Genomic DNA, 16,419 nt, shown 5'->3' on the forward strand with positions numbered 1-16,419 from the left:
AATTGACAGTCTGCTGTTCCCTGAGGAGGGAATGAATCCTATGACAACATTTGGGAGGGCTGCAACAGATGAAAAGTTCAGTCCCTTGTAGAAATGTTGCAGCCTTCTGGCAATTTTGCACAGAGCCTTCTAACAAGGCAGAGGAGGATATTTTCATTGGCTAAAACTTTCAAGCAGCTGTGTGGTGCTACTGAGCTTTCCCTCTGATTAGATTGTGTCACATGTAAAGCCTAATGCAGTCCATTGGGAGAACCATTCAAACTACATAGTAGGCCTATACATGAAACACAGAATAAAATTAATGTCCCATAAAAAAAGCTGACAGACCATATTACACATTTTGAAGATCAATTTCTGAAACGTATTGACCACTGTCTGCACAATCTAATGTGTTTGTTTATGACAAAAGATTGTTAACCTTTGACCATATTCGTAGACACACTCTTTACATCTCCTGCTAGCACCCAGATGACAGAGGATTCAAATAATTTGCAATGACTGCAGACCGTTTACCTTCACCAGGTGAATAACAAGAGGTCCATTCTGCCTGGAGGATCCATAACGTATGAATCCATAGGCTAACTGTTGCCAATCAAAACCACCCAAGCTGGGAGCTCCTAGCTCCAGCAAACTGTCTGTTGCTCTGGTAGCAAGGCTGCTCTCCCAGGCTACTAGTTCAGTAACCACTACAAACACAGTCTCTGCTTAGCTCACTACAACATCATCTCTAGTCTTCTACAACAAGTGCATCCCAAACATTTAGGCCTACATATAGTCTATTCAAAACACAGTACACAGAAAAGCCAACCGATTCCCTGCTGTTGACAAACAACCATTACAAAGGACATATAGTGTGACGCATTGCGCTCCACTTTTGTGTTAGCACAAAAAATACATCCTTGCCGGAAAAAAAACAAGACCAGAGTTCGGATCATGGGGATGGTGGGGAGGAGACAGTAAAGACCTCATCAGGAAGAAGCAGGGTTCACTTAATCAAGAAAGCCTAACGAAAGAGTATAGCTGCATTGTTCCTGTGCCCCACTAGTTAGTAATCAAACTGATCAATGGATATGGGCAGTAGGGCCAGGACAATACCCGTATTGTAATATTTTTTCCATGGCAAAAATGAAGACGTGAAGCACACTAAACTCTTCGGTCCTTTAAAAACCTGCTGTATGTAAAATAGTGTGTTATAGCTTGGAAAATAAATACATGTAACTTTAGATGACAACATAATGATGTTTGTTTCCAACATTAAGTCCGTGTCTTGTTTTGTTTTCTTGCCATGATTACAAACCAGTATCACGATACTGGTATCATCCCGACCCTCTTAAGTCAAAGACTTTGCCAAATTCTGATAAATAACATTTCAGGTTTTTAGGGTACAAAAACAAAGGTGGCTCTAATTTAATAGGATACCATGGATTGGGAACAGTTTAAGAGGTGGCAGCATGACCAAAAACAAAACAATGTTCCTCTCTTTCAGGCCGATGAAGAATGCAAATGTCTATATGTAGGCCTGTAATCTGCAGTATTGAGAGCTCAGATCACAAGTGACAGCATCAAACACTTATTGCACTTCATAAGCTATGTTTCCCCAAGGCTGCTTTTAGACAGGCAGATTCATTCTGATATTTTTTTCACTCATTGTTCAAAAGACCAATCAGATCAGCTCTGAAAAGATCTGATGCGATTGGTCAAAATACCAATTAGCAGGAAAAAATATCAGAATTGGCTGCCTGTCTAAACACCCTAAATACTTAATTAGGAAAATACACATTAGTACAGAGTGCCCTCTTTTCTAACAATTGGAGGTAGTCGTATTAAAAAGGGATGTGGTAGTACCTCTCTGCTTGGTCATGCTGTCACATGATGAGTACCCCATAATTTATACCCAATTTATTTTAGATGTCAATGGCTGCATGTACATAGGCAGCCCAAAACAGATATTTTCTCAACTGATTGGTCTTTTGACCAATCAGATCAGTGCCTTTGCCAATAATTGGGCAGCGCAGCCAATATAGCCTACATGTACCTCTTCACTTCGGAGGCCTCAGACCATCATGTGAACAGCTGCCTTGACTATTTTGAAGCCTCCTCAACCACCGTGACTTGTATGGCTTATCCTATTACTGATCATACTTACACGTTAATGTTCACAAAAACATAGCTGGCAAATTGACTCAAATCTAGTTAGACCAAGACAAATGAGAATCATCTAGCTAACGTTCGCACCAAAATAGAGAAAGGAGTATGTTAGCACTCAAAAAGCTCTGACGGTCGGTCCCAAGTGAATTTCCCCTGCTTTTGTAATTAGCTCGCTTTGTCTAACCATAAGCTGTCAACGTACCGGTAACTAGACGATTGCTGTCATCGGAGATTGTCGCACATAGAACCTAAACGTTGTTTACATTTGAAAGGTTAGCTTTCGTAAGAGTGCCTGGTTACCCCATTGTGTGCCTCGGTACAACGCCGGTGGGTGTCCTCAGTCATAGATACTAATCTAATCCTAACACAACCAGGCCTTGGTTAAGGTGGTGTGAGACGCCGCACAGAAATGTGTTAGTTACTTTAGATGCGTCAAGCTACTAACGTTAGCTGTCTACGCCAACGAGTAGCTAGCCTTGGCCACAGCTAAAACGTGATTTATTCACTTAGTTATTTTCTCTACAATTTGTGACCAGCAACAGCTAGCTGCATTGGCTAGATGGTTAATGTTAGCTAGCTAACCAGCCAACAAATCACAACTCTAGAGAACGCAACATTGGTTAAACTAGTAACGGGGAATGCGTAATGACAGGAAACTAAAATTGTCCTCTACATAGTGTGCAAATAACAATTAAGTAATGTTCACTTCGATAATTTCCTAATTGTTATTTAAACAAAGGCGTAGCTACTAGCTAGTTGGCTAGCTAGCAGTCTACCGATAACGTCCGTCATGTGTTGCCAATTTGCTCGTTACGTTAACGTACTACTAGTTCACTTAGCTGGCTAACTTTATACCAGTAAAAACTAACGTTAGCGAGACTAGAAATACTAAGACATCCACAAGAGACTGACTAGCCATGATTGACAATGTGTTTGAGTATTCTCTTCCACGATCTGTAGCTAGTCAAGATCAGCAAGGACTAGTTTAGGTCTAGGAACAAACCAAACAAAGCGCGGCCTTAAGGGTTGCGGACAGAGCAAGATGCCTCGATGTTTCCTACCGTCTCAACCAAAAGGGAAATGTTTTCAACCCTAATTTTGAAAATCAACCTGACAACACTCAATCGTTCACCTTGAGTCAACAAGTCACGTAATTAACGTGTGTCTGTAAAGGTTTGAAATGGGCCCAATTAGCTTAGCGACTACATTAAATGCATTACCTCTTTCCTGGTTGTTCCTTTCCGGCTGTACCGGGCGCGGCCTCGACACTCGCCTGGGTCTTCTGCTGGTTGCTCTGACGGAGTTCATTTGGGGTATTTAGAATTTAAAAGAAAAACCGAACCCTTCGCTGCAGTTGGAACGACGTCTAAGCACGCAATCTAAAATGTTTTTTTCTTAAACATTGCTCAATAAGTCACCCCTTTCCAGCGGCTTGAGAAAAACATGTATATATTTGCGTTGCCCCTGCAACCCTTGCTTAGCTGCGTTTTGCTATTGCAGGAGGAGCCATTAGCGCAGAGACCGTCCGACAACAAGAAAATTGAACATCAATCACATGGGAAGAACTTCCACCAATAGCACAACGTAGTTCGACGTTTTTTCTTGCCACTGCAAACATGAATGTGTGTCTGAAAATGGCTGAGAATGAAACAAAGTATATTATCGGCTCACGTTACCTCTAAACTATTATTAGCCTACTGTAGCCTAATCATCACTATTATGTGTGATAGTTCTAGGCTGGAACCAAATCCGACACACCCTGTGAGTCTCCTGTTCAGAACAGTCTTTCGAGATATATAATAATAATAATAATATATAGACATTATTCAGTACAGGGGCATAGTAACTCACAACAGGGACTGAAGAACAAAGGCATATATGGCTAAAGAAGCCCACTCCATTTCAAAGTATTATTTGCCAATTCATCTATCGGAAAATATAAATTGGTCAATGTGGTTTCCTTGTGTTGTCTGAAGTAGAAGCCAGTATAGTTTTATTATTACAGTCCTGACATATCTGGCACAATGCCTTGTATAACGATGTCTAAACAAGCACCTGATTGACTCCTGTAGGATAGACTGGGTTACCCTTTTCCTTCCCCCCTGACAACACAGGATTGGGCACAGGGTTTGGATAACAGGTGGGCTAGGGGGGTCATCAAATCAGGGCCCCTCAGAAGACTTTTAATACCATTATGGCCCCCCCACAATTTTCAAAGATATCAATGTGTGGGACCCATAAGACACCTCGTTGTGCACCCCAAGAGTCAACGTGTAATTCAAACCCTGAGTTTGTGTGCCACTGCCAGTGATTGACTCAGTGCTTAGAAGGAACAGCCTACAGACAGACCTCACTACTCCTGTACATGGTCTTTCTCACAGCTCAGCTGTCTATGTGAATCACTGTAATAAAAACATACTTTATCAATCACCAGTGTTGAACTTCACCTCACAGCTGAGGTCTTCTCCTTTGTGGTCAGCTGTCATTAATTTTTGTTCCTGACTGACAGCTGTATAGACCACATGTTGTGTGGTTGGTGGCTGGCTGATTGTGACCCAAATGGCACTCTATTCTCTATTTAGTGCACTACTTTTGAACAGGGCCCATAGGTCATTTGGGATGCAGACACTGAAGCCCATGGCAAATAGTGTCTGTTAAGTAATTGGCATCATTGAACTACAACAAGAGGTGGCCACATTTTATGCATAGGGATTGATGGGTCTCTCTAACTGAGCATATCAGTAGTAGGCCGTCCTGCTACTAATTCTGAGCTCTAGTGTTAATTATTGAGAGAATGCTCAGGTCTCATTGAATGCTCTTTGTACTTGTGTATTTGTCATAGTATGGTAAACATTCTGAGAGTTAGATATTGAGTTTCAATGCCTTTATTCAATGGGCAGTTTATTTGTGAAATTTCTGAACAAAGCTCATTCATGATTAAATATTTCAGTGAAATAGTGATCATTCAAGTGTTAATGTGTGGGACCTTGAATGCAGTGTTTCTCCTATATTCATTTAGCAGTGGCGGGCCACCGCAAAATGTTTAGAATTGCAGGAAATTATGAGCTTTGAAACTGCATTTTTTTATATATATATCAGCGCCGTGGCAAAATGTGTAGGAATGCAGGAAAAAAGCAAAATGTTGTCTCTGAGACCAAGAGGTGAGCCTTTAGAATCTTTGGTCGGAAGCCGCGCAATTGGCCATGCCCGCCCTGCGCTAACTTTGCCACCGCTGCTGAAAAAAGTCCTAGGGGAAACACTGGAATGGCATCATGAATAATATACATTTGACTGAGAGGAGGTAGCCTATCTATTCATGCACTCTAGTCTAGTGAATGTTCACTCACAGATGGAGCCATATTGAGGCATCATGCTCTGATTTCCTCATTGCGAAGGGTTAGTAATGTCACGTAGGAAAGACCGCCATCTGTTGGGAGGTAATGATGATGCCACATAAACCTCAAACCTAGGACTGCCCCCTGTGGTGTATTCATTAGTCAGACAATGTTGCTAACAGTTGCAAATTTTTGCAATGGAAGCTGTTTACTCCAAACCAAAAGATCAGGGGTGTATTCATTATGGAAACCGTATACCATTTAAGAAGCAAATGATACAGGGAGGAACCTACCTGAATCTGTTCAATAAAAACTCTTGTTTACATTTTCCGTTGAAAAACTTTTTGCAACAGAATCTGTGTAATGATTACACCCCAAATGTCATATAATGAAAAGAGGTACATATCACAGATGGATGCAAATCTTCTACTGATTTGTTTTTTCTAATTGTTCAATCCTTTATGGGCTGTGGGAAGAGACTACTAATTGTTCCAGTCTCAGTCAGCTCCCTCTTTGACAACAGCAATATCAACAGCACCATCAACAAACTACAGCAGCAGTGAGATTCCCACTCTGCTCAAAGGCCCAGTGCAGTCAAAACCATGATTACCTGGGTTTTATATTTCCATACTATGCGGTTGGAATCATACAGTGAAAATTATGATAATGCCCTTGTAGTGTAAGAGCTGTTTGAAAAGACCGCCTGAAATGTCAGCCTGTTTTGGTGGGAGGGAGTTTTGGCCTTCCATGGTGACATCACCATGCAGTAAATTAGTTAATAGACCAAAAAGAAAGAGTTCCAAATTTCTCAGCTAATTTTCAGGTTTTCTCCTCCCCACTCAAACCACTCCCAGACAGTCCTAGCAAAATTCTTGCTTAAGAAATTGCTCTTAGCTTAGAAACTATTTTTGTTTGTTTTTGACCATTTTAATGGAAAACAATCATAGTAAGGTACTTAATTGATACCCAGCAATGATTTAATATTAAGATAAAAATGGCTGCATTGGACCTTGAATCACCATCAAATGAACATCACACTATTGCTCCCGGGTGGTTCAGCGGTCTAAGGCCCTGCATCTCAGTGTTAGAGGTGTCACTACAGACCCTGGTTCAGCGGTCTAAGGCCCTGCATCTCTGTGTTAGAGGTGTCACTACAGACCCTGGTTCAGCGGTCTAAGGCCCTGCATCTCAGTGTTAGAGGTGTCACTACAGACCCTGGTTCAGCGGTCTAAGGCCCTGCATCTCAGTGTTAGAGGTGTCACTACAGACCCTGGTTCAGCGGTCTAAGGCCCTGCATCTCAGTGTTAGAGGTGTCACTACAGACCCTGGTTCAGCGGTCTAAGGCCCTGCATCTCAGTGTTAGAGGTGTCACTACAGACCCTGGTTCAGCGGTCTAAGGCACTGCATCTCAGTGTTAGAGGTGTCACTACAGACCCTGGTTCAGCGGTCTAAGGCCCTGCATCTCAGTGTTAGAGGTGTCACTACAGACCCTGGTTCAGCGGTCTAAGGCCCTGCATCTCAGTGTTAGAGGTGTCACTACAGACCCTGGTTCAGCGGTCTAAGGCCCTGCATCTCTGTGTTAGAGGTGTCACTACAGACCCTGGTACAGCGGTCTAAGGCCCTGCATCTCAGTGTTAGAGGTGTCACTACAGACCCTGGTTCAGCGGTCTAAGGCACTGCATCTCAGTGCTAGAGGTGTCACTACAGACCCTGGTTCAGCGGTCTAAGGCCCTGCATCTCAGTGTTAGAGGTGTCACTACAGACCCTGGTTCAGCGGTCTAAGGCCCTGCATCTCAGTGTTAGAGGTGTCACTACAGACCCTGGTTCAGCGGTCTAAGGCACTGCATCTCAGTGTTAGAGGTGTCACTACAGACCCTGGTTCAGCGGTCTAGGGCCCTGCATCTCAGTGTTAGAGGTGTCACTACAGACCCTGGTTCAGCGGTCTAAGGCCCTGCATCTCAGTGTTAGAGGTGTCACTACAGACCCTGGTTCAGCGGTCTAAGGCCCTGCATCTCAGTGTTAGAGGTGTCACTACAAACACCCTGGTTTGATTCCAGGCTGTATCACAACCAGCTGTGATTGGGAGTCCCATAGGGGGGTGCACAATTTGCACGGGTTTGGCCGGTGTAGGCCATCATTGTAAATAACAATTTGTTCTTTAACTGTCTTGCCTAGTTAAATAAAGGTTCAATTAAAAATTGCTGTGTATTTCTTACATAATCTTATCTCTTTGCTGTAGTGTATAGCCATGAAATAATATTTTATAAGAGAGGGCATTCCTTCATTCCTTGCATGTTCCCTGTGTGTGTGTGTGAGTGTATGTGTTTGTGTGTGTGTGTTGTCCTGTCACACACACAATACACAACCTTAGAACACAATGTCAGTCTGTATTGCAATACCGTTTTACACCGGGGCCCAATGCTGGACATGATAACTTAAAACCCACTAGAGTCGATGTCCGCACCCCCATGGAAATGTAATTAGCGTAATAACAAAATCTCCATTACAATCTGTCAGTTTAAGCTAGAGATAAGCTAGAGAAGCCAGCAGAACACCCCACCTCAGATCTTGAACATAGCCTCGACATCACAGCAGGACAGATAAATGAAGAACCCCAAGCCCAGGGGACCCCACCATGCAGAGGGTAAACGCAAGTATTTCCCGTGACTTTGCCTCAAAATCTAATGTTTACCTGGCTCACCACTTCACCCTAGACTTGAACAGTCTTTACGACCAGGTCCACCTATACAGGGCAGCAGTGCCCACTTTCGCCAGGACCCTAAAGGACATCACCCTCAACCGCAGCACTAACAACTCACACAGGAGCAACAGTTCAACGGACACCCCGCCCAGACCAGCGAGACACTCTCCCAGACCTGCGGGACCCCCCAGGTCCTACACCTAGAGGATCAACACTGAGAGGACCTACATCCAGACCACAGCACCACCAGCCACATCCACACCCCCACCCTGACCAATCAATACTCCCCCAAATCAACCATGCCCACACCTCTCCTCAGGCCCACTCAGATCAGACCTATGCCCCTCCTGCCCCCCAACTCTGCAAAGAGGGCCTCAACATTAAAATCACACATACACCCAGGCCGTGAGCAGGCAAACAGAAGCAACCCCACTCTACACTAGCCCAAGGCATTGGCATGTATCAGATGCTCAGCAGGCTCTGCTCATACTTACTGGTCTGAGGCCAAACCACAGGACTAACAACATTGGATACTTTATGGAACACAAACCTTCACTATCTCATCCTGGAATATCCAAGGACTAAAGAGCAGGAACCTGGAATTCACCAAAAAATTTGAAATACAGACATTGTCATCCTACAAGAAACATGGTATAGAGGAGACGGACCCACTGGTTGTCCTCTAGGTTACAGAGAGATGGTATCCCATCCACCAAACTACCAGGTGCGAAACAGGAAAGGTACTCAGGGGGGTATGCTAATCTGGTATAGAAAAGACCTAACTCATCTATTATTTGTTTATTTATTTGATTTCTCCTTCATTTAACCAGGTCGGCCAGTTGAGAACAAGTTCTCATTTAAAACTGTGACCTGGCCAAGATAAGATAAAGCAAAGCGACAAAAATAACTACATAGAGTTACACATAAACAAATGTACAGTCAATAACACAAAAAAAACATTTTAAAAAGAACAATTATTTCATTATTATATGAACTATTACATTAATCAAAACAGAAACATTTGGCTTGAAATTCAAAAGGGCATTTATTTATTTTTAACTAGGAAAGTCAGTTAACAACTAATTCTTATTTACAATGACGGCCTAGCCCGGCCAAACCCAGATGACACTGGGCCAATTGTGTACCACCTTACGGGACTCCCAATTACGGCCAGATGTGATGCAGCCTGGATTCGAACCAGGGACTGCAGTGATGCCTCTTGCACTGAGATGCACTGCCTTAGACTGCTACGCTACTCGGGAGCCCAATGATCTCAACAGAGAAAAATGTCCTCCTGTGTGATACCTATAGTCCCCCCACTAGAATCCCCATACCTTAATGAAGACAGCTTCTCCATCCTAAACGAGGACATCAATCCTTTCCAGGGACATCTACTAGTCTGTGGTGACCTAAATGCCAGAACTGGACAAAAACCTGACACCCTTAACACACAGGGGGACAAACGCATACCTGGAGGTGACAGCATTCCCTCCAACATATGCCCCTCTCCCCTTAGACACAACTACGACCACATATCCAGCAAAAACAGGTCACAACTCTTGCAGCTTTGTTGCACGCTGGGAAAGTGCATAGTCAACGGTAGGCTTCCAGGGGACTCCTACGGTAGGTACACCTATAGCTCAACTCTTGGCAGTAGTATTGTAGACTACGTTATCACCGTCCTCAACCCAGAGTCTCTCAGAGCGTTTACAGTCAGCCCACTGACACCCCTATCAGATCACAGCAAAATCAAAATCTACTTGAACGGAGTAAGAATCAAGCATGAGGCATCGAAGCCGAACAAACTACATACTATTAAGAAATTGTATAGATGGAAGGTGGGTAGTGTATTAACCTATCAACAAACAATTGGCCAACAACATAACTTAGAAGTAGAAAGCCTGAACAATATATTTGACCTTTCAGCTGACATATCAAATGTAAGTTCTGGCAGAAAACCTAAGACAATTAACAATGAGAAATGGTTTGATGAAAAATGTAAAAACCTAAGAAAGAAATTGATTAAACCTATCCAACCAAAAACACAGAGAACCAGAAAACAATACGGAAATACACAAAGAAAAAAGAAGGAACAGAATGACAGAAAACAGCTCATTGTGATTGAGGAATCCATAGAATCAAATCACTTCCGGGAAAATTGGAACACACAACACAAAGAGCTATCTATCCAAAATGGAGATGTATGGATAAACCACTGCTCCAACCTTTTCGGCCATATATCAAAGTACCAAGGGCAAAAAACATATAGCAGTGCATTCAGAAAGTATTCAGACCCCTTGACATTTTCCACATTTTGTTATGTTACAGCCTCATTCTAAAATGGATCAAATCAAATATATTCCTCATCAATCTCCACACAATACCCCATAATGACAAAGCGAAACGTATTTTTGAAATGTTTGTTAATTTATTAAATGTAAAAAACAGAAATACCTTATTTACATAAGTATTAAGATCCTTTGCTATGAGATTCAAAATTGAGCTCAGATGCATCCTGTTTCCATTGATCATCCTTGAGATGTTCCTACAACTTGATTGGAGTCCACCTGTGGTAAATTCAATTGACTGGACATGATTTTGAAAGGCACACACCTGTCTATATAAACTCCCACAGTTGACAGTGCATGTCAGAGCAAAAACCAAGCCATGACGTCAAAGGAAGTGTCCACAGAGCTCCGAGACATGATTGTGTCGAGGCACAGATCTGGGGAAGGGTACCAAAAAATGTCTGCAGCATCGAAGGTCCCCAAAACATATTGGCCTCCATCATTCTTAAATGGAATAAGTTAGGAACCACGAAGACTCTTCCTAGAGCTGGCCGCCCAGCCAAACTGAGCAATTGAGGGAGAAGGGCCTTGGTCAGGGAGGTGACCAAGAATCCGATGGTCACTCTGACAGAGCTCCAGAGTTTCTATGTGGAGATGGGAGAACATTTCAGAAGGACAACCATCTCTGCAGTACTCCACCAATCAGGCCTTTATGGTAGAGTGGCCAGACGGAAGCCACTCCTCAGTAAAACGCACATGACAGCCCACTTGTAGTTTGCCAAAAGGCGCCTAAAGGCTCTCAGACCCTGATAAACAAGATTCTCTGCTCTGATGAAACCAAGATTGAACTCTTTGGCCCGAATGCCAAGCGTCACATCTGGAGGAAACCTGGCACCATCCCTACGGTGAAGCATGGTGGTGTTAGCATCCTGTTGTGGGGAAGCTTTTCAGCGGCAGGGACTGGGAGATTGGTCAGGAGCAAAGGAAAGATGAACAGAGCAAAGTACTGAGAGATTCTTGATGAAAACTTGCTCCAGAGCGCTCAGGAGTGCAGGTTGATCATCCAATAGGACAACGACCCTCAGCACACAGCCAAGACAATGCAGGAGTGGCTTCAGGACAAGTCTCAGAATGTCCTTGAGCGGAACAGCCAGAGCCCGGAACTGAACCCAATCAAACATCTCTAGAGAGACCTGAAAATAGCTGTGCAGCGACGCTCCCCATCCAACCCGACAGAGCTTGAGAGGATCTGCAGAGAAGAATGGGAGAAACTCCCCAAATACAGGTGTGCCCTTGCTTGTAGCGTCATACCCAAGAAGACTCGAGGCTGGAATCGCTGTCTAAGGTGCTTCAACAAAGTACTGAGTACTGAATACTTATGTAAATACAATATTTCAGTTTTGTATTTTTTAGGAATTTGTTCCAATTGTTTTTTACCTGTTTTTGCTTTGTCATTATGGGGTATTGTGTGTAGATTGATGGGGACGACGACAATCTAATCAATTTAAGAATAAGGCGTAACGTAACAAAATGTGGAAAAAGGCCAGGGGTCTGAATACTTTCTGAATACACTGAACATGATAATTTACAAAACTTAGAATCAGCTATTAAAGACTAGCAGAACCCACTGGACTCTCCAATTACATTGGTTGAGCTACAGGATAAAATGCAAACCCTCCAACTCAAAAAGGCCTGTGGTGTTGATGGTATACTAAACAATATTATAAAAATATAGACCACACATTCAAATGGGCTATTCTTAAACTCTTCAACATCATCCTCAGCTCTGCTATATTCTCTAATATTTAGAACCAAGGCCGGATCACCCCAATCCACAAAACTGGAGACAAATTTGACCCCAATAATTACCTTGAACTATGTGTCAGCACCAATATCAGAAACAATCCTCTGCAGGATCAAATCAACATTTATTTGTCACGCGCGCTGAATACAACAGGTGTAGACCTTACAGTGAAATGCTTACTTACAGGCTCTAACCAATAGTGCAAAAAAGGTATTAGGTGACAATAGGTAAGTAAAGAAATAAAACAACAGTAAAAATACAGTGAAAAACAGTAGCGAGGCTATAAAAGTAGTGAGGCTACATACCGACACCGGTTAGTCAGATTGATTGAGGTAGTATGTACATGTAGATATGGTTAAAGTGACTATGCATATATGATGAACAGAGTAGCAGTAGCGTATAGAGGGGTTGGCGGGTGGTGGGGCACAATGCAGATAGCCTGGTTAGCCAATGTGCGGGAGCACTGGTTGGTCGGGCCAATTGAGGTAGTATGTACATGAACAGCAGACTCCAACATTTTCTCAGTGAAAACAATGTCCTGAGCAAATGTCAAATTTGCTTCTTGCCAAAATACCGTACAATAGACCACGTGCACACCCTGCATACCCTTATTAACAAACAAACAAAACAAAAACAAAGTCTTCTCATGCTTTGTTGATTTCAAAAAAGCTTTTTGTTCAATTTGGCAAGAGGGTATGCTATACAAATGGATGGAAAGCGGTGTTGGGAGGAAGGTATATGACATTATAACATCAATGTACACAAGCAACAAGTGTGCAGTTGAAATGGTCAATAAACACACAGATATCTTTCCTCAGGGCAGTGTGGTGAGACAGGGATGCAGCTTGAGCCTCACCCTCTTCAGCATGTATATCAATGAATTGGCGAGGCCACTAGAAAAGTCTGCAGCACCTGCCCTCACCCTACTGGATTCATAAATCAAATGTGTATTGTTTGCAGATGATCTGGTGGTTCTGTCCCCAACTAACGAGGGCCTACAGCAGCACCTAGATCTTCTGCACAGATTCTGTCAGACTTGGGCCCTGACAGTGAATCTCAGTAAGACAAAAATAATTGTGTTCCAAAAAGGGTCCAGTAGCCAGGCAACACACACAAATTCTATCTAGCCACTGTTGCCCTAGAGCACACACCTACCTCAGCTTATACATATATTATTATACATCAACACCACAGGTAACTTCCACAAGGCTGTGAAAGATCTAAGGGACAAGGCAAGAAGGGCCTTCTATGCCATCAAAAAGGAACATAAAACTCAACATCCCAATTAGGATCTGGCTAAAAGTACTTCAATCAGTTATCAAACCCATTGCCTTCTATGGTGGTGAGGCCTGGGGTCCACTCACCAACCAAGAATTCTTGAAATGGGACAAACACCCAATTGAAAAAATATACTTAGTGTACAACGCAAAACCCCAAACAATCCATGCAGAGCATAATTAGGACAATACCCGCTAGTTATCCAAATCCAGAAAAGAGGTGTTAAAATCTACAACCACCTTAAAGGAAACGATGCCCACACATTCCACAATAATGCCCTCAGCTACAGAGAGATGAACCGAGAGAAGTATCCCCTCAGCCAGCTGGTTCTGGGGCTCTATTCAGAAATGCAAATAGACCCCACTGAGCCTCAGGACAGAAACACATTTGGACCAACCAAATTATAAGAAAGCAAAAACATAACTATTTGACACACTGGAAAGAATCAATCAAATAACAGAGCAAATTGGAATACTATCTGACCCTGAACAGAGAGTACACAGTGACAGAATACCTGACCAATGTGACTGACCCCAAATTTATGAAAATTATTGACTATGTACAGACTGAGTGAGCTTAGCCTTGCTATTGAGAGAGGCCGCCATAGGCAGAAGACAGGCTATGTGCCCACTGCCCACAAAATGAGGTGCAAACTTAGCTGCACTTGCTAAACTCCTGCCAAATTTATGACCACTTTAGAGATGTATTTTCCCACAGATCACACAGACCCACAAAGAATTTCAAAACAAATCAAACATTGATAAACTCCCATATTTGTTAGGCGAAATACCGCAGTGTGCATTCACAGCAGCATGATTTGTGGCCCATTGCCATGAGAAAAGGGCAACCATTGAAGAACTATCAACATTGTAAATACAACCTATATTTATCTGTTTATTTATTTTCCCTTCCAAACTTCAACTACATTTACATTGTTACAACACTGTACATAGCCAATAATATAACATTTAAAATGTCGATATTCTATTAACTTTTGTGAGTGTTTACTAATGTTTCCCTTGTTTATTTCCCTTTTGTTTACGGTCTATCCATTTGCTTTGGCAATGTAAACATGTTTCCCATGCCAATAAAGCCATTTGAATTGAATTGATATCTGTTTTTCTACGTCTCAATCCACTGCCTCCTCCGATGTCACTCATCTGCAACTGCGGTGAAAGGTGACAGAGCCAAAGCAATGTTTGTCAGACCATGAGACATCTGTGGTGAAAGGTGACAGAGCTAGAGCAATGTTTGTCAGACCATGAGTCACCTGTGGTGAAAGGTGACAGAGCCAGAGCAAGGTTTGTCAGACCATGAGACATCCCCCCAAAAATGTCCTTCTCACAATCGTCTGTAGCGTCTGAACGGTTTGTCTATAACCTATTATGAACCCTTTATGGAAAGTTGAGACTCTCACAAACACCATGGTGTTGCTCAATGACCCCAACAAGCATCTTGGGACTCTAAAGTCGACACAGCCGATCTGTTGACTTCTGTCTGTAGCGTCCGAACAGTTGGGGCTACACACTAATATAATCCCTCAGTGTAAATGTGAGACTCTCACGAACAGGGCTTAGACTGTAATGGGTTATTAACCAGGAAAATACCAGGAAAATACTATCTAGACATCACCAAGTTTATAAGTAAACTCATTGATAAAAGGACGTTTCACTACTAGAGGATGCTACTGTATTATCTAGGTCTAAGAATAGAATTATAGATCAGCTAAGACTTGTTAAAATCTCTTAAAGTCAATGTCCGTGCCCCAGCGGAAATCTAATTAGCATAATAATCCATCTCAAACCACTGCATGCGGCTATGTAACACTTTTAACCTTTAATGAGGCAAGTCAGTTGAGAACAAATTCTTATTTCCAATGATGGCCTACACCCCCGGCCAAACCCAGACAACACTGGGCCAATTGTGCACCGCCTTACGGGACTCCCAATAACATCCGGTTGTGATACAGCCTAGATTCAAACCAGGGTGTCTGTAGTGTCACCACTAGCACTGAAATGCTGCGCCACTCTAAAGCCCTTAAAACAATTCCATGTAGCTTAGAACCCCCCGGCATAGACAGGGATGACTGTTTAGTGCATCTCTCAGATACAGGACAGACACTTCTTTTGTGGGGCATATAGTTGTTCCATGTATTTAATCTGTTATTCAGTGCATTTGTATGGAATAATAGCAGTCAGGCCAAAAATAATTCCTCATCAAATATTATTTTTGATACTTCAAGGGGTCTTATAAATAGAACCATCACAAAAAAGTAGTTCCCTCCTTAGTTTAGAAATAATTCTGACCATTTTAACCACGTAAGCACTCTGTCTTGAAGAAATAAAATGTGTTTCACATTTTAAAGGAGAATGACACAAAATAATTTTGGGACAAAGGGACCTATAATTATTTGCATTTCAACAGTCACTTCTGACCTCCATTACATTTGACATCTAAACAGCAGGTGGCGATGTTGATCACCATTTTATTACTAAAGCAAGATCCCTTGACTTTCGGATTTCATAACCAATGACTGATGGTTTACACAGGCAGTCCATTCTGATCTTTTTCCCCACTAATTGGGCTTTTGACCGAATCACAGATCTTTTCACATCAGAACGTTTTGGGAACTGATCAAATTTGTTTTAAAAAACAAAGGGGCTGCCTGAGTCACACATTCTTGGTTGTTCAAATGTGTAGTTTATGGAATTCATTATTTTTCACAAATGCACCAGATGTCAATGTCATTTTGGATTTGTGATCAGTGCCTCAGATGAAACAGTCCATTTATCCTGATATATCCTTTGATTAGACAGTTTTTTAAATAGTTCAATCAAAGTAAACAATAACATGGAAAAACACAAA

At 42.4% G+C, this 16,419-nt stretch overlaps 1 protein-coding gene across 3 annotated transcripts in view; it reads right to left on the reverse strand.

Annotated features, from left to right (window-relative positions):
* Window positions 1–3,728, reverse strand: part of LOC124040308 (F-box only protein 11-like) — a 39,674-nt gene extending 35,946 nt beyond the window's left edge. For 2 of the 3 annotated variants that reach the window (XM_046357372.1, XM_046357371.1), the window contains exon 1: window positions 3,369–3,726. In XM_046357372.1, the coding sequence (XP_046213328.1) occupies window positions 3,369–3,456 (88 nt within the window). In that variant the 5' untranslated portion in view covers window positions 3,457–3,726. Of the gene's footprint in view, window positions 1–3,368 lie in introns of all 3 variants that reach the window. The other variant, XR_006839700.1, reaches the window with a different exon arrangement.
* Window positions 3,729–16,419: the final 12,691 nt, after the last annotated feature.

The sequence above is a fragment of the Oncorhynchus gorbuscha genome, linkage group LG07 (assembly GCF_021184085.1).
Source record: "Oncorhynchus gorbuscha isolate QuinsamMale2020 ecotype Even-year linkage group LG07, OgorEven_v1.0, whole genome shotgun sequence".
Taxonomy (NCBI): Eukaryota; Metazoa; Chordata; class Actinopteri; order Salmoniformes; family Salmonidae; genus Oncorhynchus; species Oncorhynchus gorbuscha.